Source organism: Tupaia chinensis, unplaced genomic scaffold (genome assembly GCF_000334495.1).
Source record: "Tupaia chinensis unplaced genomic scaffold, TupChi_1.0 Scaffold000316_1, whole genome shotgun sequence".
In the NCBI taxonomy this organism is placed as follows: Eukaryota; Metazoa; Chordata; class Mammalia; order Scandentia; family Tupaiidae; genus Tupaia; species Tupaia belangeri.
In genome coordinates this window covers 4,533,069-4,559,337 of record NW_006159809.1, presented here as the reverse complement: position 1 = coordinate 4,559,337, position 26,269 = coordinate 4,533,069, and the positions used below count along the sequence as shown (strand labels likewise).

The following is a 26,269-nucleotide window of genomic DNA, read 5'->3' as shown; positions in this document are numbered from 1 at the left end:
CTAATCCCATTCATAAAGAGGCAGCCCTCGTGACCTAATCAACTCCTAAAAGTGACCTGATAGAATTATATTGGATATTAATTTTCAGCTTGAATCTTAAAGGAACATAGACATTTAAACCATAGCAGCTTGTGAGCTGTTATTACATCTAAATATGAACGTGCCCCAAGTCCAGACAGTGGCACAACAGTAAAATTTCAGTGCTCTTTGGGAGTGTCCCACATGGAAAGGTTCCAAGTTCACATCTGGAGACCTTTCTGAGTATGCTGGGCATGTATAGGCCCATGACCTGGGGTTTGCTGGTGGTGGATCACAGTCTCAAGACTCTGTTGTGGGTGTTGTTTCTCCTACTCCCCAAAACCCTGGTCTTTTGCACATGGAAGAAATAAGTAACTTTAAAATTGGCTGTTTTTTAAATAGAGTAATGATTGTCAAAAAGTGACAGATTCAAAAAAAATTGATAGATGATAGATTGTCAAAAAGATAGAAGATAATGAATTTTATGTCCTATATATATATTATATCACAATCTTAAAATTTGGGGGAATGGGGCCAGTAGATGGCATAGCAGTTACATCGCTGGACTCCTACATAGTGACTGCAGTTCAAGTCCCAGACCTGGTGGCTTGAAACTCATGCTGGGCATGTGTGAGTGTGTACCAAAGATCCGAAGAGGAGAATGGAAAAGAAGAGATTGCAGTGTGGCCATCCCCCCTGGGGGGTTGATTTCCCACTTTCTCTTTCACTGTTTCTCACTCTGATGAGCACATGCACCCTAAGGCAAAAACTTATTTTAAAAAAAAGGGGGGGGGGAGTGGAGATAGTTCATAAAAAAGGAATTTTAAACATCTCTAAAATGTGAAAGAGGGTTTTTTTTTTAAATTTTACCCTTTTAATTACTGATGATAAAAATGAAGTTTTGGATTTATTCACTGAAAATAGGATTACCAATAACTATGTCTTAGTTTTATTAGCAGTATTAAAATTTTTTAAAAATGTAAAGCAGAGATAAAACACATATTAACAACACCTCACACATAGCAAGTGGTGAGTATACAGCAGCTGTTCTGATGACCTGTAAGACTAAATGGCCTTCCTAGAGGGCACATAGTGTGTCCATGGAATCTTTTGTGCAGGCACTGAATTTTCTGAAACTTCATATATAAACATTTCTTTTTTTCAGTCTTAGTTCTATACCTTAAGTGTGAATGATATTTGTAAAGGGAATGCAAATATCTTAAAATTCTTTGAAAATCTTTTTTTTTCTCCTTTCAGAGTCTGAATGTCATTCAGAATTCGAAAATACTACTCATTCTGTCTTCAAGTCCGCCAAATTTTACTTTCATCATCCAGTGCATCTACCAAATGATCAAGATGTTTGCCATGAATCTTTGGGAAGGAGTGTTTTTGTGAGGCATTCTTGGAGAGATTTCTTTCAGCACCATCAAGAGAAGCATACTTGTCTTCCTCCTCCTTATCAAAATGTGGACCAGACTACAACAGATTATACCAGAGTAAAGAGCCTCAGCATCAATGTGAATTTGGGAAACAAAGAAGTGATGCACACTACTAAAAGTCAAGCTAGAGATTTTCTAAAGAGTAGCAGACAAGGTAATGAGTCAAAGAGAGATCATAAGGTCACCCCAGAGACAGCAACTCAGCACACCACAAGTTTGAATGAACTCTGGAACAGGTATCAGGAGCGACAGAAGCAACAGAAACCACGTGAGTTCAGTGATAGAAAAGAACTATCCTTGGTGGACCGATTGGATCGTTTGGCTAAATTACTTCAGAATCCCATCACACATTCTCTCCAGGCCTCAGAAAGTACACACGATGATAGCAGAGGAGAACGAGATGTAAAGGAATGGGGTGGTAGACAACAACTGCAGAAGAACAAGTTTCAGAGAAAGAAGCGATATAAAAGCCTAGAGAGAAACTATAAAAGCATAGGCGATCTTAAAAAAAGCAAGGTGCTTCCTACTCAAAAAGCTGGGAGATCCAATCAGATTAAAATTGAACAGATTAAATTCGATAAATATATTCTGAGAAAACATCCAGGTTTTAATTATATAAGCAACACTTCTTCGGATTCTAGACCCTCAGAGGAAAGTGAACTGTTCACAGACACTCCCACCAACATCCTTTCCACAACCACTTCTCCCGTTGAATCGGATATATTGACGCAGACAGATAAAGAAGTGGCTTTGCACGAAAGGAGTAGCTCTATTTCCACCATTGACACTGCCCGACTGATTCAAGCTTTTGGCCATGAAAGAGTATGTTTGTCACCCAGGCGAATTAAATTATATAGCAGCATCACTGACCAACAGAGGAGATACTTGGAGAAGCGGAGCAAGCACACCAAGAAAGCATTGAATTTAGGTCATCCCCTAATGACTTCTGAGCACACCAGAAGGAGACACATCCAGGTACATGGCTACAAATTCCATCTGGCAATGTGACTGCCTTTTTCGTGGACTTTTTAGTTAAGCTTTGCACACAGGTGAAAACAAAGCCATTTGCCCTTTCCTCACTATAACATTGCTTACCAACTGGAAAAGAGTGAGAAAGTGTAGTACAGTGCTATTGTGAGTTGTCATTCTTTTCATCAGCATTCATTTACAGATCACCCTTGGATGAAGGGCTTTGATGGTAGATGCTTCAGAATCTGCAAAGTATACCCCTGACATGGGGAGCTTCGAGTTTAGAGTAACCTCTATCCTGAACAACATTGCCTGGGCTTTTTGTTTTTATTCATTCTTCCCCTTCTTGAAAGAAACATTTGTGGTACTTTTAAACACACACACACATAAATAATACAATATGAGTTTATTTTAAGTAAGTAAAGAATTAGGATGATAAAGTTGAAACTAGGGTAAACTATAATGTGATTTTTTTAAAAATTAAGAATTGTGAGTGAAGGAGAGACAAGTTGAAGTCAGAAGGAGATAAAGATATTTGTGGATGTGGTGGCCAGAAGTGAGTGACTAGTTTGACTTTATGTTTTCTAATACTTAGTGTTGCTAGAATTTAGTGATTAATCACATTAGTTTGCAGTATAAAAGCAGACCATATTTCAAAAGCATTACCAATATTTCTAGTACAGAGACCTAAGGATAATTTCTCTCTGTCTTCCTAAAGAAGGCATCACTATGTAACAGAGTCTTCCATAAATTCCTTAAAATTCCATAACAATATCTATAATTCCTTAGGTTAGGGAGTTAGTAAAGGTAAATAAGTGATCAGCAAATGCAGATCATTACAAAAAAAAGGAGAGTAAAATTAAGATTATCTAGAGAAGTGCTCTCCAAAGAGGGATGCTTGCAAAGTGGTTCATTTTGTTTATGTTTTGTGAGTACAATAGTGACATGATTTATAAATAAATATCTATTTTGGCAATTTGTGCTAAAATAATATGTTTTCAGTAGGATTGGATGATCAAAAAAAATTGGAAACCACTTGTCTAGAGAAAAGGAGGCATGAAATGCTCAGTTTATTTATAAATATTATTTCTCATAACTGAGCTTTTGATAGATATTAAATGACTGAGTACATATATATGAATAATACAATTTTTGGTGTTTTTTTAATGAATGAGATTTAGAAATGGCACAGATAGGGAAAATAATCCAGGTAGGAGGTGTGTGTCTGTGTGTGTGTGTGTGTGTGTGTGTGTGTGTGTGGGTGTGTGTTAAAATATCCAACATAAATGGTACAATTTTGACCATTTGAGTATATTCTCAGTGTTACACAGTCATCACCATATCTAATTATAGAAATTTTTCATCACTGCAGTGGAAACCCCATACCTATTTAAGCCCTGACTCCCTAATTCTCCCTGTCTTCTGTTGGCAACAGGTAATCTAATATTTGTCCCAGTGGATTTGCCTGTTCTAGTTATTTCATATAAATGGAGTCATAGGATATATGACCTTTGTGTCAGGCGTCTCTCACTTTGGCATAGTTTTCAAGTTCATCCATGTCATAGCATATATTGGTATTTCATTGCTTTTTTATGGCTGAATAATTTTATTTCATTATACACACATGTTTTTATTCATCCACTGATGGACATTTGGGTTGTTGCCACCTTTTGCCTATATTTTGTTAATATAGGTAATAGAAAACAGTCATATATAAGTTTTTGTTGGAACACCTGCATGGATTTCTTTTAGTATATATGTAGGAGTAGAAATGCTGGTCATATCCTAGCTCTATATGTAACTTACTGAGGAACTGCCAGACTTTCACAATGGCTGCACCATTTTACATTCTTACCAGGAATATATGAGGGTTTCTCCATTTTTTCACACATTTTTCCCACGGTTGTACTGTCTTATATTCCCACCAACAGTGCAAAAGAGTTTCCATTTCACCACATCCTCATTAACACTTTCTATGTTTTTATAGTAAGTTATCCTATTGGATATTAACTGATATCTCATTGTGGTTCTGACAGATATTTTCCTAATGAATAGTCATGAAGAGTATATTTTTATGTCTTTAATAGCCATTTATTTAATTTCTTTGGAAAAATGTCTTTTTAAGTCCCTTGATCTTTTAAAATCTGGCCCCTTTTTTTGGTAGTTGAGTTGTAGGGGTTTTCTGTAAATTTGGGTATTAACTTATTGATCTTATGATCTGCAAGCATTTTTTTTCCATTATATGGTTTGTGTTTTTCATTAACAGTCTCTTCATTGTGTCTTTTGACATACAAATATTTTAAATTTCCATGTAGCTCAATTTATTATTTTTTGTTGCCTGTGCTTTTAGTGTCATTTCTGAGAAATCATTGTAAAACCTAGTGTTAAGAAGGTTTTCTCCTATGTTTTCTTCTAAGCATTTTATAATTTTAGCTTTCACATTTAGATTTTTTATTCATTTTAAAGTAATCAGGTAAGTTCCACCTCTATTTTAAAGCACGTGGATATGTCATTTATACAACACCATTTGTTGAACAGACTGTGTTTTCCTCATTGAATGTTCTTAGCACTCTTCTCAAAAATTATTTGACCATATGAATAAGGAGCCCTCTGCTCTTTACTTTATCTATATGTCTATCTTTATGCTAGTACTGTTTTGATTTATTGTATCTTTGTAATCTGTTTTGAAAACAGAAAGTTTAAGACCTCCAACTTCATTCTTTTTCAAGACTTTTTCGCTATTCAGGGTCCCTTAAGATTCTAGATGAATTTTAGTAAATATTACTCTTTTTTATGCTATTGTAAGTATAATTTCATTGCTTTCATAATTTCATTTTCTGATTATTTATTGCTGTTGTATAGATACAGAAATACTTTTTTAAAGAGGTTTTTGCCATAGAGCACATGCACTCACTGGAGAAAGAGAGAGAGACAATGAGAAGGAAAGTGAGAAATCACTCTCCTGGGAGGATGGCCACACCACAGTCCCTTCTCTTTCATTCTCCTACTGAGATATTGGACATGGATAGATACGCACCTTGTGATTTTCAAGCCACCAGGTCTGGGACTTGAACTGTGTTTGGCCATGTGGGAGTCCAGTGATGTAACCACTATACCATCCTGCTGGCCCTGATAGAGAACTTTTACATATTGATCTCATATCTTGCAAGTTTGCTGAATTAAGTCATGTCATCTCCAGATAGATAGTCTTACTTCCTCCTTTCCATTTTGGGTGCTTTTATTTATTTTTTCTTTCCTAAATGTTATGGTCAGAACTTTGAGTGGAGTGTTGAATAGAAGTGGGAGAAGTAATCATGCTTGTTCATGATTTTAGGAAGAAAGCTTTTAGTCTTTTATCATTGAGAATAATATTGGCTGTGGATTTTCATGTATAACTTTTATCATGTTGAAGTTTCCTTTTCTCCCTATTTTGATGAGTGTGTTTTTTATCATGAAAGGGATTTTGAGTTTTGCTAAATACTTTAACATCTATTGAGACGATAATCTGGTGTAATTTTTCCCCTTTCTATTAATATGGCATATACATATTGACAGTCATATATTGAACCAACCTTGGATTCCTGGGATTAAATTCTATTTGATTGTATACTTCTGGATTTGATTTGTTAGAATTTTTTCTTTTTTTTCTAGAGAGATTTTTGCTATTGAGCACATGTGCTCACCAGACAGAGCCAGACAGAAAGTGAGAAATCACCTCCCAGGGGGGATGGCCATGCTGTAATCCCTTCTCCACTCTCCTATTGGGATTTTGGGCACACCCACAACCGTGCCCCATGTGAGTTTTTTAAGCCGCCGGGTCATGAACTCAAACCGTGGTCAACTACATGGGAGTTTAGCAACGTAACCATTATGCCATTTGCTGTTCTTTGATTTGCTAGAATTTTTTTTTCTTTTTTTTTGGAGAGGTTTTTGCTATAGGGCGCATGCACTCACCAGAATGACAGAGAGAGACAGAGAGACAGAAAGCAAGAAATCCCCCCCTAGGGAGGATGGTCATGCCACAATCCCTTCTCCTCCATTCTCCTCTCAGGATCTTGGGCACGCACACACACACCTGGCATGAGTTTAAGCCACTGGCTCTAGGACTCGAACCACAGTCGACTACGTTGGAGTCCATTGACATAGCCATTATGCTAACTGCTGGTCCCTGATTTGCTAGAATTTTGAAGAGAATTTTTGCATCTATTTTCATAGTGGATTTTAATCTGTAGTTTTCTTGTGATAGCTTTGCCTTTGGTATCAGGGTACCATGGCCTTCAAAAACGAGTTTTCCATCCTTTTATGTTTTCTGATGATGAACTTGAAAAAGATTGATTTTAAGATCAATGTTAATTCTTTAAATGTTAGAATTCACCAATGAAGTTGTTTGGTCATGGGTTTTTCTTTGGAGGAATTAAGTTTACTTATATGTGTATGAGAGAGAAAGATAGACATAAGCACCCTCAACAGGATCTCACACCACAATCTCCCCACCTCCAACCCTAGCCTTCTCTAATGAACCAAGATCATGAGTGTGCCTAGGCACTCTGAGTACAGATTAACCCAGGAACCAAACCCTCAGTCTTCCAAATGGCTTGCAGCCTTGCAGAGTTTTGCATGACCACTGTGCAACCACAGTGGGCCTGATGCAATTTTTTTACTATTATTAATACTGATTCAATCTCTTGTTGTATTCAGATTTTCTATTTATTCTTGAATCAGTTTTTGTAGTTTGTGTTTCTTGAAATTTGTCCATCTCTGTTGTTTTTCTAGCCTTTGTTTCATTTCTTTTTTTTTTTTTTTTGGAGAGGTTTTTTTGTTATAGGAAGCGTGTGCTCGCCAGACAGACAGAGAGAGACAGAAAGCGAGAAATCACCCCCACAGGGGAGATGGCCACGCCACAATCCCTTCTCCTCCATTCTCCTCTCGGGATCTTGGGCACGCACGCACACGCGCCCGGCGTGAGTTTAAGCCACCGGGTCCGGGTCTTGAACCACGGTCGATTACGTGGGAGTCCAGCAACATAGCCATTACGCTAACTGCTGGTCCCCAGCCTTTGTTTCATTTGTCTGCACTGTTGTCTTCATTATTTTCCCTGGTTGCTTTGGGATTTAGTTTTCTCTTTTTAATTCCTCGTAGTTTAAAATTAGATGATTGATTTGAGATTATTCTTTTTCAAGTAAGTATTTTTCAACTTTAAATTTCCCTTTATGTGCTGCTTTTGCAGATATGAATTTTCTCCTAGACTCCAGCTTCTCTGCATTTCATAAATGTTGGTATATGTTATTTTTTCACTATCCAAAGTATCTTTTAATTTCCCTTGTGAGTTCTTATTTGACCATTGGGTGTTGAAGGCTTGTTTAATTGTCACATATGTGTGAAGTCTCCACATTTCCCTCTGTTACTGATTTCTGGTTTCATTCCTTTGTAATCAGAGAATAAAGTTTATATTCAGTCATTTTCCATTTATCGTGCTTTTTTAGGGACTAGTATATGGTCTGTCTTGGAGAATTTCCTTGTGTACTTGAGAAGAATATGTATTCAGCTATTGTTGGTTGGAGTATTCCTTATATAAGTTAAGTCTAGCTGGTTTATAGTCCTCTGTTTTCTTATTGATCTTCTGTCTGTGTTTTCTATACATGTTGGGAGTGAGGTTGTAGCCTACAGTTATTACTATGAAACATTTTTCAATTCACTTACGAGATTTTTTTTTTTACTTCATATAGTTTAGAGCTGTATTGTCAGATGAGTATATGTCCTGTATTTATAGGAATTTGTCAGTATAAAATCAGAAAATTTTCTTCTTTGTCCTTTAATAATTGTAATTTAAAATCTATTTTGTCTCTTATTATTATGATAGCTTCTTGTGTCAGTCCTTTGGAAATGCTCAGGTAGAACAAACACAGTTCCTTGGGAAAATGTGTCCTGCTCTAGTTGGGGTTATTGGGAAAGCAGGCTGTAATCTTCAGGACCACCGTGCTAGGGACGGGTAGGACAGGCTAAGGTAAAATGCCACAAGGTTCTCTTATCTCTTATAGGTGGCCTTTCTCCTGGTTAAGTGTTCGTTTGGCCGCAAACCTTTTACTATATTCCAGAGTTCTGATGAGGTTAATTTCGACAGGTTTTGCCAGAATTTTTAGTGTTACTAAGGAAAGGATGGATGGATAGCCCTCCCTGGGGGTGTGGGGGGGGGATCCTTTCTTCACTGTTTTTGCTGATATCACTCCCAAGTTGCTTTATGCCCCTCCGCAATAACTACTTTTCCTCTTTCCCACATCTGCACCATAATAGACACTTTCTTAAAACTGTTCCAGTTTTTTCTCCAGTAGTAGGTTGTGGAGAAATAGCTTACAAAAAGATGAGACTCTCCAAATTTCTGTAGCCCGCAAGGACTTTATACTCTCACCAGTGCACACTTGGCCTTGACTGCTTAGTCAGGTCTCCAGCCTCCTTACTGGTATCCATTTGCATCTTCTCCAGGTAATTTAGTGCTCCTGTCTCTTATCTCCCTACAGGCAGCAGTCTCTCTTTAGTTTTGGGGGCAGTATTGCTCCAGATCTTGAGTTTCTGCTGCCTTTAAGAAAAGTCATGCACTTTCAATTTGTACACTTTTGGTTAGAAGTGGGAGTTGGAGCCAACCAGTGATGTAGTGGTTAGGGTGCTCCCACATGGCCTACTGCAATTCAAGTCCTGGACCTGGAGGCTACTTTCTTACTCTTTCTCTCTGGTCAAGTTAATTAATTAATTTTAATTAATTTAATATAATTCTTTAAAAAAAGAAAAAGTAAAAGCAATGTTTTATCCAGCTCTCTGGATTCCCAAGTGGAAACCAGGTATATATATCCAGTAGATTTTGATTTATGGTATTTTTTTGTTTTAGAGGCCTTTTTTCCTTAGGACATGCATTTGCTAGAGAGAGACAGAGATAGTGAGAGGGAAAGTGAGAAATCACCCCCCTGGGGGGATAGCCATGCTGCACTCTCTTTTCCTCCACTTTCCTCCCAGGATCTTGGCCATGCACGCACACATACCCACACACATCCAGCCTGAGTTTCAAGCCACCAGGTCCAGGACTTGAACTGTGGTCAACCATGTGGGAGTCCAGTGATGTAACTGCTATACCATATGCTGGCCCCTGTAATATGTTTTGTTTTTTTTTTTTTTTTGGGGGGGTTTTTTTTGCTATAGGGGGTGTGCGCTCACCAGACAGAGAGAGACATAGAGACAGAAAGCGAGAAATCACCCCCCAGGGGGGATGGTCACGCCGCAATCCCTTCTCCTCCATTCTCCTCTCGGGATCTTGGGCACACACGCACACACGCCTGGCGTGAGTTTTTTAAGCCACCGGGTCCAGGACGCGAACCGCGGTCGACTATGTGGGAGTCCAGCGACATAGCCATTACGCTAACTGCTGGTTCCCTGTAATATGTTTTTAAATCAGGAAGTATGAGTCATCCAACTTTATTCTTTTTCAAGATTGTTTTACATATTCAGAATTTTTTATTTAATGATTTTGTTGTTTCTGGTCTTTTTTGTTCATTTCTATATAGGTTATGTTTTGAGTTGTTTTTCAGATAATTTAGCAGCCATATGAATCTAGCTGCTTTCTCAGCCTGTCAAATTCTGATGTGAATCGGTGTCTATGGCCTCTATCATATGAAAAATTAAGAAACTACTACTCTCCACCCACCTCCACAAACATATACTTCTCCCCAATAATTCTTATATATTGTGAATTTTATCTAATTATAGTACTAGTAGAAGGTTTATTTTAAAAATTATAACATTTTACTTCAATTTTATAAGGAAGATCACCAGTTATTTTACATTATGTTTTTAAGTATAGGGTCACTATTCACTGTGAATCTTTTGATATAACTGTTTATGAGGTTGTTAAATTAGGTGATTCTGTTAGTTAGAAAGATTTTTAAACATATGTTCAGAAATGAGCATCTTTTTATGTCCTTGCAAATTTGAGACCTTTTATTATAAGAACAACTTAATTGAATATAAGTTTTGGATAACCATTGTAATTAAAAACTCTGTTAATTTTGCTTTCCTTTTCTGGGAGCAAGTATATGATATTTCTGTGTTAGAGGCAACCCTGATTTTTTTCCCCATTAGGTTTTAGATTTTATTCCTAGATTCTTCTAGATTTTATAACATCTAAGTCTAGTTACTTTACCAGATTATCTTTCAGTGTTGGTTAATCTCTTGATTTTTTTTTTTCCTGACATTTTGTTGATAGCATTTCTCTTTTTAAAAATATTTCTTATTTACATTTAATCATTGGGTTTGTAACTCGATAGCAGGCGTTATGGTTTTTCAATGTGTGCCATATGTGAAACTCAAGTCAAGGATATTACCTTATATATCATTTTCAACAGAGAATTTTACAGTCTCTTGAAAAAAAAATTTTTTTTAAGAAATTTATCAAAGGGCATGTGTGCTTGCCAGAGAGAGAGATGGGGCACAGGAGAGAGAAGCACCTCAATGGGACATGATCACACCCCAGTTCTTTTTCCTCCACTCCTCATCCTGTCTGGGTTTGGGGCATAAATGCATCCGATATGTTTTTTAAGCTACTGGAGCTGCGATTCAAACTATAGTCAGCCATGTGGGATTGGCTCTCATCTACTAGGCTATAGGACTGGCCCTTGCTCATTTTAAAATTTGGTTATTGGGGACCAGCAGTTAGCGTAATGGCTATGTCACTGGACTCCCATGTAATCGACTGCGGTTCGCATCCCAGACCCAGTGGCTTAAAACTCACACCGGGCGCGTGTGCGTGCATGCCCAAGATCCCGAGAGGAGAATGGAGGAGAAAGGATTGCGGCGTGACCATCCCCCCTGGGGGGTGATTTCTCGCTTTCTGTCTCTCTGTCTCTCTGTCTGTCTGGCTGGCTGGCGAGCACACACACCCTATAGCAAAAGAAAATTTTTGATTATTGAGTTGTATAAGTTCTTTATCTTTAATACAAGTCCCTTATTAGGTGTATGATTTGCAGTTCTTTGGATTGTTTTTCACTTTCTTTTAATGATATCTTTGCAATATAAAATTTTAATTTTGACAAAGCCCAATTTTTCTACTTTTGTCACTTATGCTTTTTATCCAAACTTTTACCTCACCCAAGGTCTCAAAAAATTTACCCATTTGTTTTTTTCTAAGAGTTTTATAATTTTAGCTCTTACACGTAGATCCCTCTTTAACTTTTGTTTGTGGTGTGAAGGCAGGGATATAATTTCATTATTTTGCATGTGGATGTCCAGCACCACTTGCTGCAAAGACCATTTTATTCCTTGAATTATTTGGGCACCTTTGCCAAATATCAATTGACTATAAATGTAGAAGTTTATTTCTGAAGTCTTAATCCTGGATTATTGCTCTCCTTATGCTACCGTCACACTGTTTAATAAATGAGTCCTTGTGACAAATACTGAAATGAGAGTCCTCAAACTTCATTATTCTTTTTAAAATAATTTATTTATGGGTCATATGAATTTTAAATCAGCTTGAAATTTAAGTTTTTATTTCTCCCATGAGTGACAGAGAGAGAGTGTGTGTATACCTCCAACAGGATCCTGGCATTGTGATCTATCCCCAGCTTAAGTAAGCCCCCAGATCATGGGCACCCACCTACCCAGTGTACTCAGGAAGATCTGAGATTTGAAATGGGCAACTTTCCATATGGGATTGCCTTGCAGAGCATCACATTTTGCTACTGTGTCTCTAACTTGCTGATTTCTGCAGAAGAAAAAAGGCAGCTCACATCTTGATAGCAATTGCATTGAATCTGTAGTTGAATGTGGGAATATTGCCATCTTAACAACATGAGGTATTTTAATCCATGAACGTGGGATGACTTGCCATTTCTTCAAGTTTTAATTTTTTTTAAGAGAGATTTTTGCTATAGGGCACATGCACGTGCTGGAGAGACAGAAAGGCAGAAATCACCCCTCTGGGGGGATGACCACACCACAATCCCATCTCCTCCATTCTCCTCTTGGGATTTTGAGCACCACATGCACATGTGCCTGGCATGAGTTTTAAGCTGCCAAGTCCAGGAGTTGAACTGTAGTCAGCTACATGGGAGTCCAGTGATGTAACCATTAGGCCATCTGCTGATTCTGGTTTTAATTTCTTTAACCAACATTTGTGGTTTTCATTTTTTCATAGTTTGATACATTTCTATGTTAAGTGTATTTCTCAATATTTTCTTATTTTTTGATACTGTTTAAATATAATTTCACTTTAGATTGTTTATTGCTAGTATATAAGAATACAGCTGATTTTTTTGTTATTGATCTTGGATCCTCAAACTTGCTGAACTTAAAAGCTCTAATTATATGTATGTATGTGCATGCATGTGTGTAAATATGTGTTAGGGTTTTCTACTTGTATATATAATATCACATCATTTCCATATAGAGATGGTTCACCTTCCTTTCCAATCTCATGCCATTATTTTTCCCTTACCTAATTGCCCTTGCTAGACTTTCCAGAATTATGATGAATAGAAGTGACAATAATGGATGTCTTTGTTCTTGATCATTTCAGCCATGTAGCATGGTATTAGCTATGATTTTTTTTTGTAGATGACCTTTATTAGGTTGAGGACATTCCCTTCTATTTGTACTTTGTTGAATATTATTACCATGAAAGGGTTTTGGGTTTTGCTATATGCTGTCATTGTCTATTGAGAGGATATGTTTTTCCCCTTTATTCTATTAATATAGTGTATTACATTGGTTGATATTCATATATTCAACCAGCCTTGCATTCCTGAGATAAATCCCACTTAGTTTTTATGTATAATTATTTTTCTGTGCTCTTGGATTTAGCTAAATATTTCATGGAGAATTTTGCATCTGTATTTGTAGGGGATAAGTCAATCATTTTCTTGTGGTGTCTTTGTTTGCCTTTGGTAATACTGGCCTCCATGAAATAAGTTGGGAAATGATTTTTTTTTAAGAGTTTGAATAATAGTTGTTAATTCTTCACTGGTAGAATTCAGCAATGAAGCCTAGTGCCAGGCTTTTCTCTGTAAAAAGTTTTCTGATTACTAACAGATTTCTCTTTCTTGTTATTATCTACTAAGATTTTTTTGTTTCTGCTTAGGTCAGTTTTTTTCCCAAAGTTTATTCATTAATTCATTTACTCTATGAGAGCGATTGAGACATAATGACAGAGAGAGACCGAGGAGGAGGAAACAAGCACTTCCAGTGGAGATTGTAGTCTCTGTACTACAGTCTTCCTTTAGCCCCATCTAGCTCAGATCCTGGCCATACGTGTGTATGCTTGGTGTGCTCCAGCAGACATGGGACACAAACTTGTGACTTTACCAGGTGGAATTAGCCTTGGGATACTGTATCACCATTGTACCACCATCTGGCCACTACTTCAGTCAATTTGGATAGTTTTTCCAGGGCTTTGTCCATTTCATTTAAGTTATCTAATTTGATGACATGATGGTTCATAGTACTTCCTTATAATCTTTTTAATTTCTGTATGGTCAATATTTTAACTTCTGTATGGTCAGTAGTAAAATTCCCTCATCAGTTTCTAATTTTAGTGCTTTGAGTTCAGAGTTCAGTTTTTCTTAGTCTAGCTAGAGAATTGTCAGCTTTTGTTGATCTTTTCAATGAACCAAATTTTTATTTCTTATTTTTCTGTAGTGTTTTTCGGGTTTTCTATTTTATTGATTCTAATCTAATCTTTATAATTTCATCTTTCTGTGTGCTTTGGTTTGCTCTTCTTTTTCTAGTTTCTTAAGGTAAAAGATGAAGTAATAGATTGGAATTATTAAAAAATATATAAACATTTGTAGATATAAATGTCCTTGTTCTGCCTTTACTGCATCTTGTAAGTTTGTATTTTGTTTTTATGTCTTTTTTTTTTTTCCTTGAGAGAGAGAGATTTTTGTTATAGGGCACATGCACTTGCCAGAGGGACAGACAGCAAGAAATCACATCCTGGGGGGATGGCCATGCCTTAGTCCCTTCTCCTTCATTCACCTTTTGGGATTTTAGGCATGCCTGCATGTGCCTGGTTCGAATTTGAAGCCACCTGGTCCAAGACTCAAAACTGATCAGCCATGTGTGTGTTCAGTGCCTTAACCACTACACCACATGCTGACCTCTTATTTTCATTTCTTTCATCTCAAATTGTTTTCTTATTTCTCCAGTGATTTTTGTCTTTGACCCATGGCTGATTAAGATTCTATTGTTGAGGACCAGCAGATGGCATAGTGCTAACATAGTAGTTACGTCCCGAGATCTTGGGGGAAGAGGAAATTGCAATGTAGCCATCCCTCATCCTTTTTTTTTTTTTTGGTGGGGTTGGGGGTTCCTCACTTTCTCTCTCTCTGTCTCTGCCTTTCTCTTTCTTTGGTGAATGTGCAACCTAGGGCAAAAGCCTCTACAAAAAAAAAAAAAAAAAAGAGATTGCCTTGTTGAATTTCCACTTGTGCTTGTGAATTTCCCAAATTTCCTTTTGTTACTGCTTTATGTTCTTGTGTCCAGAGAACATAGTATGATTTCAGTCTTTGTAAATGTATCCCAGCCTCTTTTATGGATAGCATATTATCTGTTTTGGAGAATATCTCCTGTGCATTTGAAAAGGGCATGTTTTCTGTTGTTGGTTAGAGTAGTGTATATGTGTTAGGTCTCGTTGGCCTATAGTGTTCTTCAAGTCTTCTATTTCTTTATTGGTCTTCTGTCTAGTTGCTCTATTCATTTTGAAAATACGTTATTGATTGAAATTTCCAACTGTTAATGTTGAATGATTAATTTCTCCCTTTATTTCTGTCAGTTTTTGCTTTACATGTTTTGGAGTATTAGTTTTTTTCTGACATCAAGTGACTATGTCCCTCATATATTTAGTTTTACTTTAATTTCAACAATGTTTTCTTTAATTATATCCTGGATTTTTTTTTTCCATTCCTTTTGATCTGTTTTCTTTCTCAGGAGTAAGGGAGGAGGGAACTGTGTCGCATTTCCAAATATTAGATCTCTGTTGTATGTCTTCCAGTTCTATCATTTTGTTTTCACTTCCTGAGTCTTTTTCTCTGCATTTTGGGGTACGTTCTCTCTCTCTCTAGTGGCCAGATAGCACATGCACTCATCACAGACAGACAGGAAGAGAAGGAGAGAGAAAGTATCCTTCAATAGGGCATGGTCATACCACAATCCCTTCTCCATCCTATCAGGATTGGGGCATGCACACATACATGCCCAATGTGTCTTTCTAACTGTCAGGGCCAAGATTCAAACTGTAGTCAGCCATGCACGATCCAGCTCCTTTAACTACTATGCCCTAGAGCTGGCTCTCAGGAGACTTTTTCTATCTGTAATCTACTCTACTGGCTCAGTTTTCTCTACTTTTGATCAAATTTTGCTTATCTGTTACATAAATTAGTCCTATAATAGTATAATGCTATTTATTTTGTTCTCAGGGTTTTGTTTTTTTTTTTTTTTTTTTTGGTCTTGTTTAGTTTCATTTTGTTTGGTTCATGTCCTTAATTCTCTAGTACACAGTGATATTCTCTAATTATTTGATAACTTGTGTTAATTTTGTCAACTGCCATCTATCTTTGTTTATTTTTTAAAGTTCATTCATCTTGTTCATGAGAGCAAAACAGGCAGAAGGAAGGGAGAAAGACAGGCATCTTCAATAGGGTCACCATGTTGTGATCACTCCTAGTATCAGCTAGTCCAAACTGCAGGCACACATGCATGCCCAACATGCTCAGGAAGATCCTGGGGTACAAACCCCAGAAATGTCCCATGTGTGTCCAGTTGCATAAATGCTTTGCCTTGCCCTAAGCTACCTTTTAACCTCCCTCTGTGGCCTTAGTTTACCTTGGATGTATTTCACTTGAGTCGATGTTCTTCTAGCATTTTCTCTAGCACGAGAGTACAAACTAATGGGTAAATCTTTTTACAAAATAAATGATTTTTCCTCTTTTTTGGCCTCCCTTTTTTCCACTTTTTTGTCTTTTAAAGTTTTTGCTATAGGGCACATGTGCTTGCCAGAAAAATAGAGAAACTGAGAGGGAACGTGAAAAATCACTCCCACAGTGGGACCAGCAGCAGTTAGCGTAATGGCTATGTCTCTGGATTCCCATGTAGTCGACCGTGGTTTGTGTCCCGGACCTGGTGGCTTAAAACTCACGCCAGGCGCGTGTGTGTGCGTGCCCAAGATCCTGAGAGGAGAACAGAGGAGAAGGGGTTGTGGCGTGACCTTCCCCCCTGGGGGGTGATTTCTCGCTTTCTGTCTCTATGTCTCTCTCTTTCTGTCTGGTGAGTGCACACTCCCTATAGCAAAAACCTCTCAAAAAAAAAAAAAATTACTCCCACGGGTGATGGCCGGGCCACAGTCCCTTCTTTTCTATTCTGCTCATGGAATTTTGGACATGCATGCACACGTGCCTGGTGTGATTTTCAAACCTCTAGGTCTCAAACCATGGTTGGCCATGTGGGAATCCAACTCCTTAACCACTTTGCCCACCTGGTAGCCCCCTTTCTTCTACTCTAATTCTGTAAAATATTTACATAGGTCTGTATATTTTGTTTTCACATTACCTGTGTTTGTAAACAGTTCTGTAGAAATCATTTATTGGATCATTGGAAAAATCATGACACATTTTTGCATAGAAAAACAGGAAAAAACAGGTCACGACTTTTCCAATGACCCAGTATCTGTCTAGAAGTAATGTGGATGAATTCTCTGAATATCTTATTACCTGTGTATAAAGTACTGTTTGAATCCCATTCCCAGGACATAAACTTGAGGGCCAATTGTGTATGGTTTGTGTTTATTTTGCCCCTCAGTTTGGGAAAACCAAGGAGGGAGTAGGTAATTTGAGGACTCTGAATAACTTCAAGGGATATTTTTCTCTGCTGTTGTTTTAAAATTCATAAACTGGGGGTCACATTACCAATATTGGAATAAGGCAAGTATCTAATTCTGTAGGATATGCCCTTGAGATTCTGTTATTATATACTTATTTAGGGTCATCCAGTGGCTGCTTTGGTGACATTGTCTTATAGACACTGATGTGACAAAGACCTTACATTTTCTTAAGATTTGCACAGTGGCAGTAGTGAGGCTTTATTATTGTTCGTTGAAAACATTTTTTCCTAGCAAATCCTTTTAATTCAGCTAATATTTAGACTTGAGTTCGTTTTCGATTTTTTCTTCCCATATCTTTTTCTAATTTATTTCTGGCCAGAAAGGGTTAGAGAGTAAATATTCATTCTGGCCAGGACAGAATACTATAGCTTTGAATTTATAAAGGCTTATTTTGTGCCCTGTCATGTGGTCAATCTTCAAAAAGACTCCATGTGAGGATGAGAAAAATGTATATTTTGTGGTAGCTGGCTAAAATACTCTAGATCTTGGTCAAGGTCATATCATTTAGATCTTGTATCTCTGTTTATTTTTTTGTCTAGATGATCTGTCCAGAGGAGACCCCCTGCAATTATTGTTGTGTTATTTGTTTGTTTACTTGTTTTTAAGAGATTTTGCTGTAGGACACACGAACTTGCTAGAAAGATAGACAAAAAGCAAGAAATCACCCCCCCCATGGTGGGGGGATGGCCATGCCACAATCCCTTCTCCTCCACTCTCTTCTTGAGATTTTGGGTGTGCACGCACACACGCCTGGTGTGAGTTATGTTCCCTGGTCCAGGACTCGAACCGTGGTCAACTACGTGAGAATTCAGCAATGTAACTGTTACACCATTTGCTGGTCCCAGGGTGCATAGATATTAAAAATGTTATATCTTTTTTTTTTTTTCAGGTATAGCAAAGGGGGAGTTTATTAGCAAAGCGGGAAGTTTATTAAAGGAGAGATGAGGGAAAACAGAGCTCCCAAGAAGGGTGGGGGTCCTGGAAAATGGGTTGCCCAAAAGTATTTTATCTTCTTGATGAACAGATCCTTTTAGTACTATATAATGTCCTTTATTTCTTCTTACACCTTTCATCCTAAAGTTTATTTTGTTTGGTACCATTATTGCTACTCCAGCATTTTTTGATTTCTATTTCTAAGGTCTATCTTTTTCTAGCCCTTCACTTTCAGTCTCTATATGTCCTTATCACTGAGGTGTGTTTCTCATAAGCTGCATATAGATGGCTTCTGTTTTTGTATCCATTCAGTTAGTCTGTGTCTTTTAATGGGAGAATTTAGTCCATTAACATTTACTGTTATTATCGATATATTGGGGGTTTCTTGGGGAGGGGGTTGCTATAGGATGCATGCACTCACCAAAGAGACATAAAGTGAGAAATCACCCCCCCCAAGTGGGATGACCATGACACAATCCCTTCTTCTCTCAGGATCTTGGGCACATGCACACATGTGCCCGGCATGAGTTTAAGCCACCGGGTCCAGGACTCAAATTGTGGTCGACTACATGGGAGTACAACGACATAGCCATTACGCCAACTACTGATCCCGTTATTATCGATATTTGCAGATTTATCTCTGTCATTTTGTTAGCCATTTTCTCAGTTGTTTTGTTGTTGTTGTTGTTCTTTTTCTGTTTGTCTCTCTTTAGTTATCCTCATACAACACTCCCCTCTGTACTTCCTGTAGAGCTGGTGTAATATTGAATTCTTTTAGTTTTTGTTTATCTGAGAATATTTCTATTTGTTCATCTCATTTGAAGGATAATCCTGCTGGATATAGTATTATTGGTTGAAATTGATTTTCTTTTAATGTTTTGAATACATCTTCCTATTTTTTTCCTTGCCTACATTGTTTCAGTTGAGATGTCTGATATTAGCTTAATGGGATAACCTTTTTAAGTAACTTGATGTTTCTCTCTTACCATTTTTAGAATATTGTCTTTGTCTTTAATTTTTACCAATCTGGCTATGATGTGCGAGGGGGAGAATCTTTTTGCATTCATTCTGTTTGGGGTCCTTTTTATTTCTTGGGTCTGAATTTCTCCATATTTGGAAAATTTTCAGATAATATTTTATGAAAGAGTTTTTCCATGCCTGTCTCAAATTCTTTACCTTGAAATACCCATTGTACAGATATTTAGGCAATTCATGTTGTTTAGAATTTCCTGTATGTTGTCCTCCTTTTTTTTTTTTTTTTTTTTGGTTGTTTTTTCTTTATTTCTGGTGATTCTATGTTGGAGATGTAGATGTCTTCAAGATCAGAAATTCTTTCTTCTGCATGGTCCAATCTACTGTTAATGCTTTCTATGGAGAGTCTAATTTCTTATTTTGTATTCTTCACTTCCAGAAGTTCTGTTAGATTTTTTTTAGGGTGTCTGTTTCTTTACGAAATTGCTCTTTCATATCCTGAAATGATTTTTCTCATTTCCTAAAACTGATTGTTTTTTCTTGCATCTCATTGAGTTTTGTCACTGAATATTTGGAATTCTTTGACATTTCTGTGTATTTCTGTGTGCTATCCACAGGTGAGGGTCTACTTTGCTCACCTAGGAGAGAGTTACCACCTTGTTTTCTCATGTTTCTTTGAGATCTGCTGGTTACTAGTCATCTGATGCAGTATTCTCTTTTTTCTATTTATTGGGATTCATTCTGTAGTATTAGTAGAGGACATTTCACCCTTAGTTATCAGGTATGTTCCTATTGGAGGGTTGTGTCTCCCAGGTCAGAGTCACTATGGGTAACTTCAGGTGCTTGGCTTCTCTACCAAATGTTCAGTTCTTGATGAAGTGGTCACAAGCTAAGGTAATATACTTTAGTGAAGAGGATCAAGTCACATGTTGCACAAGGCAGCAACGTGCAGGTTGGTGTACCAAAAGTCCCAAAGTTGCTTTCAGGTCTCGAGCATGGACTTACTGAAGAAGGCCTGCCCAGACCGGACTCAGGTCTCCCAATGGGCAGGTGGGGCAAGCCCAGACTGCTAGAATGGTGGGCAACAGAGTCGTGAAATTTCCAAAATTGCTCCCAGGCCCCGAGCACAGACTTACCCAAGGCCTGCCCAGACCAGACTTCCTCATTGTGGTTTTGACTTGTATTTTTCTTATATGAGATTTTAAACTTTCTTTCACATGCTTTTTGGCCATTCATATGTCTTCCTTTGAGAGTTGTCTGTTCAAATCGATAGCCTACTTTTAGATTGGATTATTAGTATTTCCATGGGTGAGCTGCTTTGGTTCCCTCTATCTTGTTATTAGTTACTTACCTGGTGTATATTTGCAAATACTTTCTCCCGTTCTTTGGATTGTCTGTTTATTGCTTCCTTTGCTGTGCAGCTTTTTAGCTTGAGTTAATCCCACTTTGTTTCTGATACTGTTGCTGATCTATAAGGTCCTTATTTAGGAAATCTTTGCTTACTCCAATGTCTTCAAGTGTTTCTCCTATCTTTTCCACAACAGTTTTATAGTTTGTAGGTTTACATTTAAATCTTTGATTCATTTTCAAGAGATTTTTATTAATGGTGAAAGATAGTGGTCAAGTTTCATTTTTCAGCAGGTGGATATCCAGTTTTCCCATCACCATTTGTTGAAAGACTTTCTTTTATCCACTGAACTGTCTTGTGCCTTTTGTCAAAAACCAGTTAACTGTATTGCTTTATAGACTTCATTGTATGAATAAGCTGTTTATCTAACTAATTCTCTAATAACATATTTAAATTGTTTTGAATTTTCTTTATCATTATCTACACTTTGCTTAATAGTCTCACTACATTTTAATGAATTTTTCAGTTTCCTTGTGACACACTTTTAAATGTGGAATTTCTGGGTTATGAAGTATTCACGTTTTAAACGTTTAATCTGCGCAACTAGATTGTCCTTCTGAAAAGTCAGGTCAATTCTTTGTTCACCTTGGTCAGTACTTGCCAGTAGCATTCTTGTTAACATTTGCCAGTCCCATAGACCAGAAATATAGCACCTATTCTGACTGACATCTCTTTGATGATTCCCACTGAGCTTTAATTTTATGTTTGTTGACCATTTATATTCTTTTTTGAACTGCCTATCTTCAACCCAGGTTTCCTTAGATACGTTAATGCTTTTTTTCCTGGCCATGTTTACCCAAGACATTTCTACCTCATTATACATTTGAGAGTTTAAGAATTAGTATAAGGGAAAAGTGCAACAGCCTGCTCCTCCCTCCTACCATTCTTGGATGATACCTCTTCTTGTGTGACTTGATCTCTCTGTGCCTCTCTGTTCAGTCTCTTCTTCAGTGTCTACAGTTCGTGCGCTCTTCTCTCTCACTGCTGTTTCTTGTACTCTGCTTCCCTGCTGGTTCTTTCTGCCTCCTCACCGACACACATGCATTTGCACTCTCCGTGCCTTCCACCTCTTGTCTGTCTCTGGGTCTCACTGTCTCTGATATATGTCTACACCTGATTGCTCCTTTCTTCACCCTAATTCTCTCATGTTCTTGCTGTTTGTCTTAGTACGTTTTCTCTTTTTCTTTTCCCTCTGCCTTTCCCATTTCTTTTTTTCTTGGTGTCTTAAGGTGGAGGGAAGAGTAGATAATTTACTACTGTCTGTACAAAAAAAAGAAGAAAATAGGTCATGTGTATTGGTTTTTGTTTACAGAGAAAAAGTGAGGACAGTAAATTATCTCTTTGTATTTTTGACCTGTCCTTACCTTTGCCCACATTTTTAGCAGCTAGGCAAATAAAATAACATAAGGTAGCTAGAAGCTACCAAAGTTAGCTAAACAAACATCCACGAAAGAATAAAATCAGAGCCTCATTATTGTTCAATTAAATGGTTACCTGTGTTTCTTATATTTTTCAAAAATTGTCTCAGAGCACATGCACTCTCACAGAGAGAGACAGTGTGGGAGAAAAGAGGGAGTGTGTACCCCACAAGGCAACATTGTCACACTGCAGTCTCTTCACTTGTCTGTCCTGCTGGAATTTTGAACATGCATGCACATGTGCCTGGATTGTTTCTCAAGTCATTGGGGCTGGGACCTGAACTGTGGTTTGCCATGTAGGATCTGGCTCCTTAACCACCAGGCCACAGAAATGTCCCCCAACCTTTCTTACATTTTTATAAAACACACTGATTTTATGTCAGTCTTTACGATAATACCTGTATGTGAAGAGAAATTCTGGTCAACAGGAGTATCTTGGAACCCAGAGAATAAATTTTGTTATATGTTATGAGAGAAAAAGCAACACAAAAATTCCATGTACTTATTATAATTCTAAATATAGTATATATGACTATAACAAAATAAAATATTAATAGATAATCCTAAATTTATGGATTATGAATTTTTCTTCTTCATAACTTATGTTTTTTTTTAATTGCCAAAGGGTATGTGCACTCTATAGTAAGAGAGAGTGGGAGAAAGCACCTCTCCCATGGTGTTTGACTGTGCCACAATTTCTTCTCTTCCATTTTTCATCCTGCCAGGATTTGGGGCACACATGCACACAGGTTCAGTGTAGTTTTCAAAGGCCAGGATTTGAACTGTGGTCATTCATGTGGAATCTAGCTCCCTTAACCACTAGGCTACAGGACCAGTCTTCCTGTTTTTATAAGAAGCATGTATGTTCTATTAACAAACTGTGAAAGTTCTTTTTGTTTGACATTAATTATATAGTGAGATAAACCAGACTAATCAAATATAAAATGATACTTAGGAGCTAAGAAGAGGAATTCTTAAGCTTCTCATTAATTTGTTTTACATTTTGTGCCTCAAAGACCATTTCGAATCTCCAGTTTAGTCATAAGGAATCCTCTTAGAAGTCTGGTAAAAGGATGGGATTAAAGAACTATTACACTCGGTTTCTCTCCCAAGATAAAGTAGAATTTTCCTTTGATTTCAATTGCCAAGGGTTGAGTTAAACGTACTCCTCTGTTCATGGCCTCTCTCAAATTTTATCCCATATGCCAGTCTCACTCCTATTTCCCCATAGGCAGCTGGGTTTATTATAACATGAGCTATTATAAAATATTACATATTTGTAAGTGTATACATTTTTTTATTTATATAAAGGGATACTATTCTTTTCTAAGTTCACAAAATCCATCTACATTTCTGTAAGTACATGTGATGCAAGTTTCTAATTATTGTAGAATACTGCGTGGAGTCCATCTACCAGTTTACCCATAAACATTCTCTGTGATGGACACTCAGGTTGCTGTCAACATGACAAAACATGGCAGTACACCTGCTTGTTCGTATCCCTTTATGAACCCATGTGAGACTTACTTTAAAAAGGAAAAATTGTTTAATATCCAGAGGGTACATATACTCAATAGAGAGACAGAGAGAAAGGGATTAAGCATCTCCCAATGGGGCATGGTTACGCCACAAACCCTTCTCCATTTTTGTAGCCATTGAGATTTTGGGCACACATGCACATGCACCTGACGTGAGCAAGAGAGGCAAAAACAGAGACAGGATCTCTATTCTGCAGTCCACCCCCAGCCTCAGCAAGACTTGGATCACAGACTTGTGGATAGCCTACTTGTTCAGGGAGGTCTCTTGGTGCCAATCCAGAACCTTTTGATGTGAGTCAACCTCACAGGGCATGGCATTACCATTGTGCCACTGTCTGGCACCTGTGAGACTATCAGTAGCACATATACCCAGAAATTGAATTCTTAGGTCTTAGGCTATATGCATGCTTAATTTTCCTACATTAGTACCAAATTGCTTTCTGGTCTGTATTCCTGCTTCCAATGCATGAAACTATTTCTACTTCTCTGCTAGTGATTTCTTTTTTTCTTTTTTTTACCAAAAGATTAGATATACAAACTTCTATAATAAGGGGAATTAGAAATTTTCATTTTAATTAGATTCTACTTGTCATAAGCTTTAACCATACCCCTACTTTGCAATTTCTAAGAAAAGAAAGGGACTTTGATATGCTTTCAACCAGAATGTGTTCATTTGTTCAGTCACTCAAATGTAATGATAAGAATTTGATGAAAGTATAATAAAAGTAGGGTACTTTAAAATGCTTCTCTTAGATTTTGATATGTAACATAAACAAACAAAGATTTGGAAGTTTTGATAACAATATTAGCAAACTTGATGTGAAATACCTATGTAAAACTTCATTCCCAAAACAACATCCAAGTATCCACAGATATTCCAAATACCTATGTGATATTTACAAAAATTGTTCACTAGGCAAAATGTTAATAATCCCAAAGAGAAGGCATAAGTTCATATTCTTTATCCACAATGCAGTAAAATTGGAAGTTAACTATAATTTTTCAATTAAATAACCAAAAATTTAAAAGCATTTTTAGTAACTTTTCTTGGGTAAAGAAAAAACGAAAATTACAGACTTTTTTTTCTTCATTTAAAGACAGTAAAAGTACATATCAAAATTTACTGACTGTGGCTAAATCTGTATTCAGAGGGAAACTCATAGCTTTAAATTATATTTAGTTAAACAATATCAATTAGAAGATAATTGAATTAAGCATTCAAGTCTGGAAGAATAATAAAATAAGCAAAGAAAACAAGAAGTAATAAAAGGCAAATAAACCAACATCTTATTCTTTCAAAGCAACAATAGCCCAATCTCTGGTTATTCTGACCACCAAGGAAAAGAGGTTATCAACATCAGAAATATGAAAGGATCTTTAAAGATTACTATGTGCAACTTTAAGCACATATATACACACACACACACATACATAAATATATATATATATATTTTTTAAATTTGACCAGAAAGAGAAACGGAAAGTGAGAAAGCAAGCCACCGGGTCCGGGACTCAAACCATGGCTGGCCATGTGGGAATCCAGCGCCCTTATCCACCACACCACCTGCCATCTCCAAGGCTGATATATTTTAAAATCTAGGTTAGATTGACGATTTTTTAGTAAAGTATAAATTAAGAAAATTGGCTTAGAGATTTTTCATGTTTTTGTTTTGTTTTGTTTATTTTTTTTGGGGGGGAGAGGTTTTTGCTATATGGCACGTGCCCTCACCAGAAAAACAGAAAGACAGACAGAAAGTGAGAAATCACCCCCCAGGGGGGATGGCCATGCCACAATCCCTTCTCCTCCATTCTCCTCTCAGTATCTTGGGCATGCATGCATATGCGCCCGGCCTGAGTTTAAGCCAACGGCTCCAGGACTCAAACCACGGTGGCTACATGGGAGTCCAGCAACATAGCCATTATGCCAACTGCTGGTCCCAGGCTAGAGGTTTTAAAATAAGAGTGAATCACAGGTAGATATTGAAAACCTACCAATAATCCACACTTCCCACCCCCCTGTTTGCCTTTCTGAAGTTGTGTACAAGTATATGTTCTCACCAACAAGGTATGAGGGTAGAAGAGTACTTAAAGATGTTTGTGGAGTATGGAATTTCAGTGTGAATTTATTTAGAGTGCAAAAATTTGTTTTGAAATTTATTGATAGTTTTATTTTTATCATTATTGCCAGTGAGTATGTATGCTTGCCAGAGAGAGTGAGAGAGCACTCCCCTTCTCCAATGGGAAATGGTAACACTGCAATTCGTTGTCCTCCACTTTTTCTTCCCATCAGGATTTTGGCCATGCACACACATTTGACGTGTTTTTCAAACTAGTGGCACTGGGTTTTAAGCCACGTTCGGCCATGTGGGATCTGGCTTTCTAAGCATAGCACTTAATCACTGCACTACAGGGCCAGCTCATATGATTTTTTTCATAATGCACATTTTCCATAAACATTTTGAAGACCTCACACTTGTGTTTCTTCATCGCCTTGCCAACTCTTGGTAGTATTCATTTTTTTAATATTTATAATATTTGCTGATGCTTTAAATTACATTTTCTTGGGACTGGCGGGTGGTGTGGTGGTTAAGGGTGCTGGACTCTCACATGGCCGACCACAGTTCAGAGTCTCCTACCTGGTGGCTTGCTTTCTCACTTTC

The 26,269-nt window shown here is 37.3% G+C and overlaps 1 protein-coding gene across 1 annotated transcript in view; it reads left to right on the top strand.

Annotated features, from left to right (window-relative positions):
* ALMS1 (ALMS1 centrosome and basal body associated protein) overlaps nucleotides 1–26,269 on the top strand; it is a 187,109-nt gene that overhangs the window by 131,837 nt on the left and 29,003 nt on the right. The window contains exon 19 of the mRNA XM_027772964.1: nucleotides 1,276–2,432. Within this exon, the coding sequence (XP_027628765.1) occupies nucleotides 1,276–2,432 (1,157 nt within the window). The remainder of the gene's footprint in view (nucleotides 1–1,275; nucleotides 2,433–26,269) is intronic.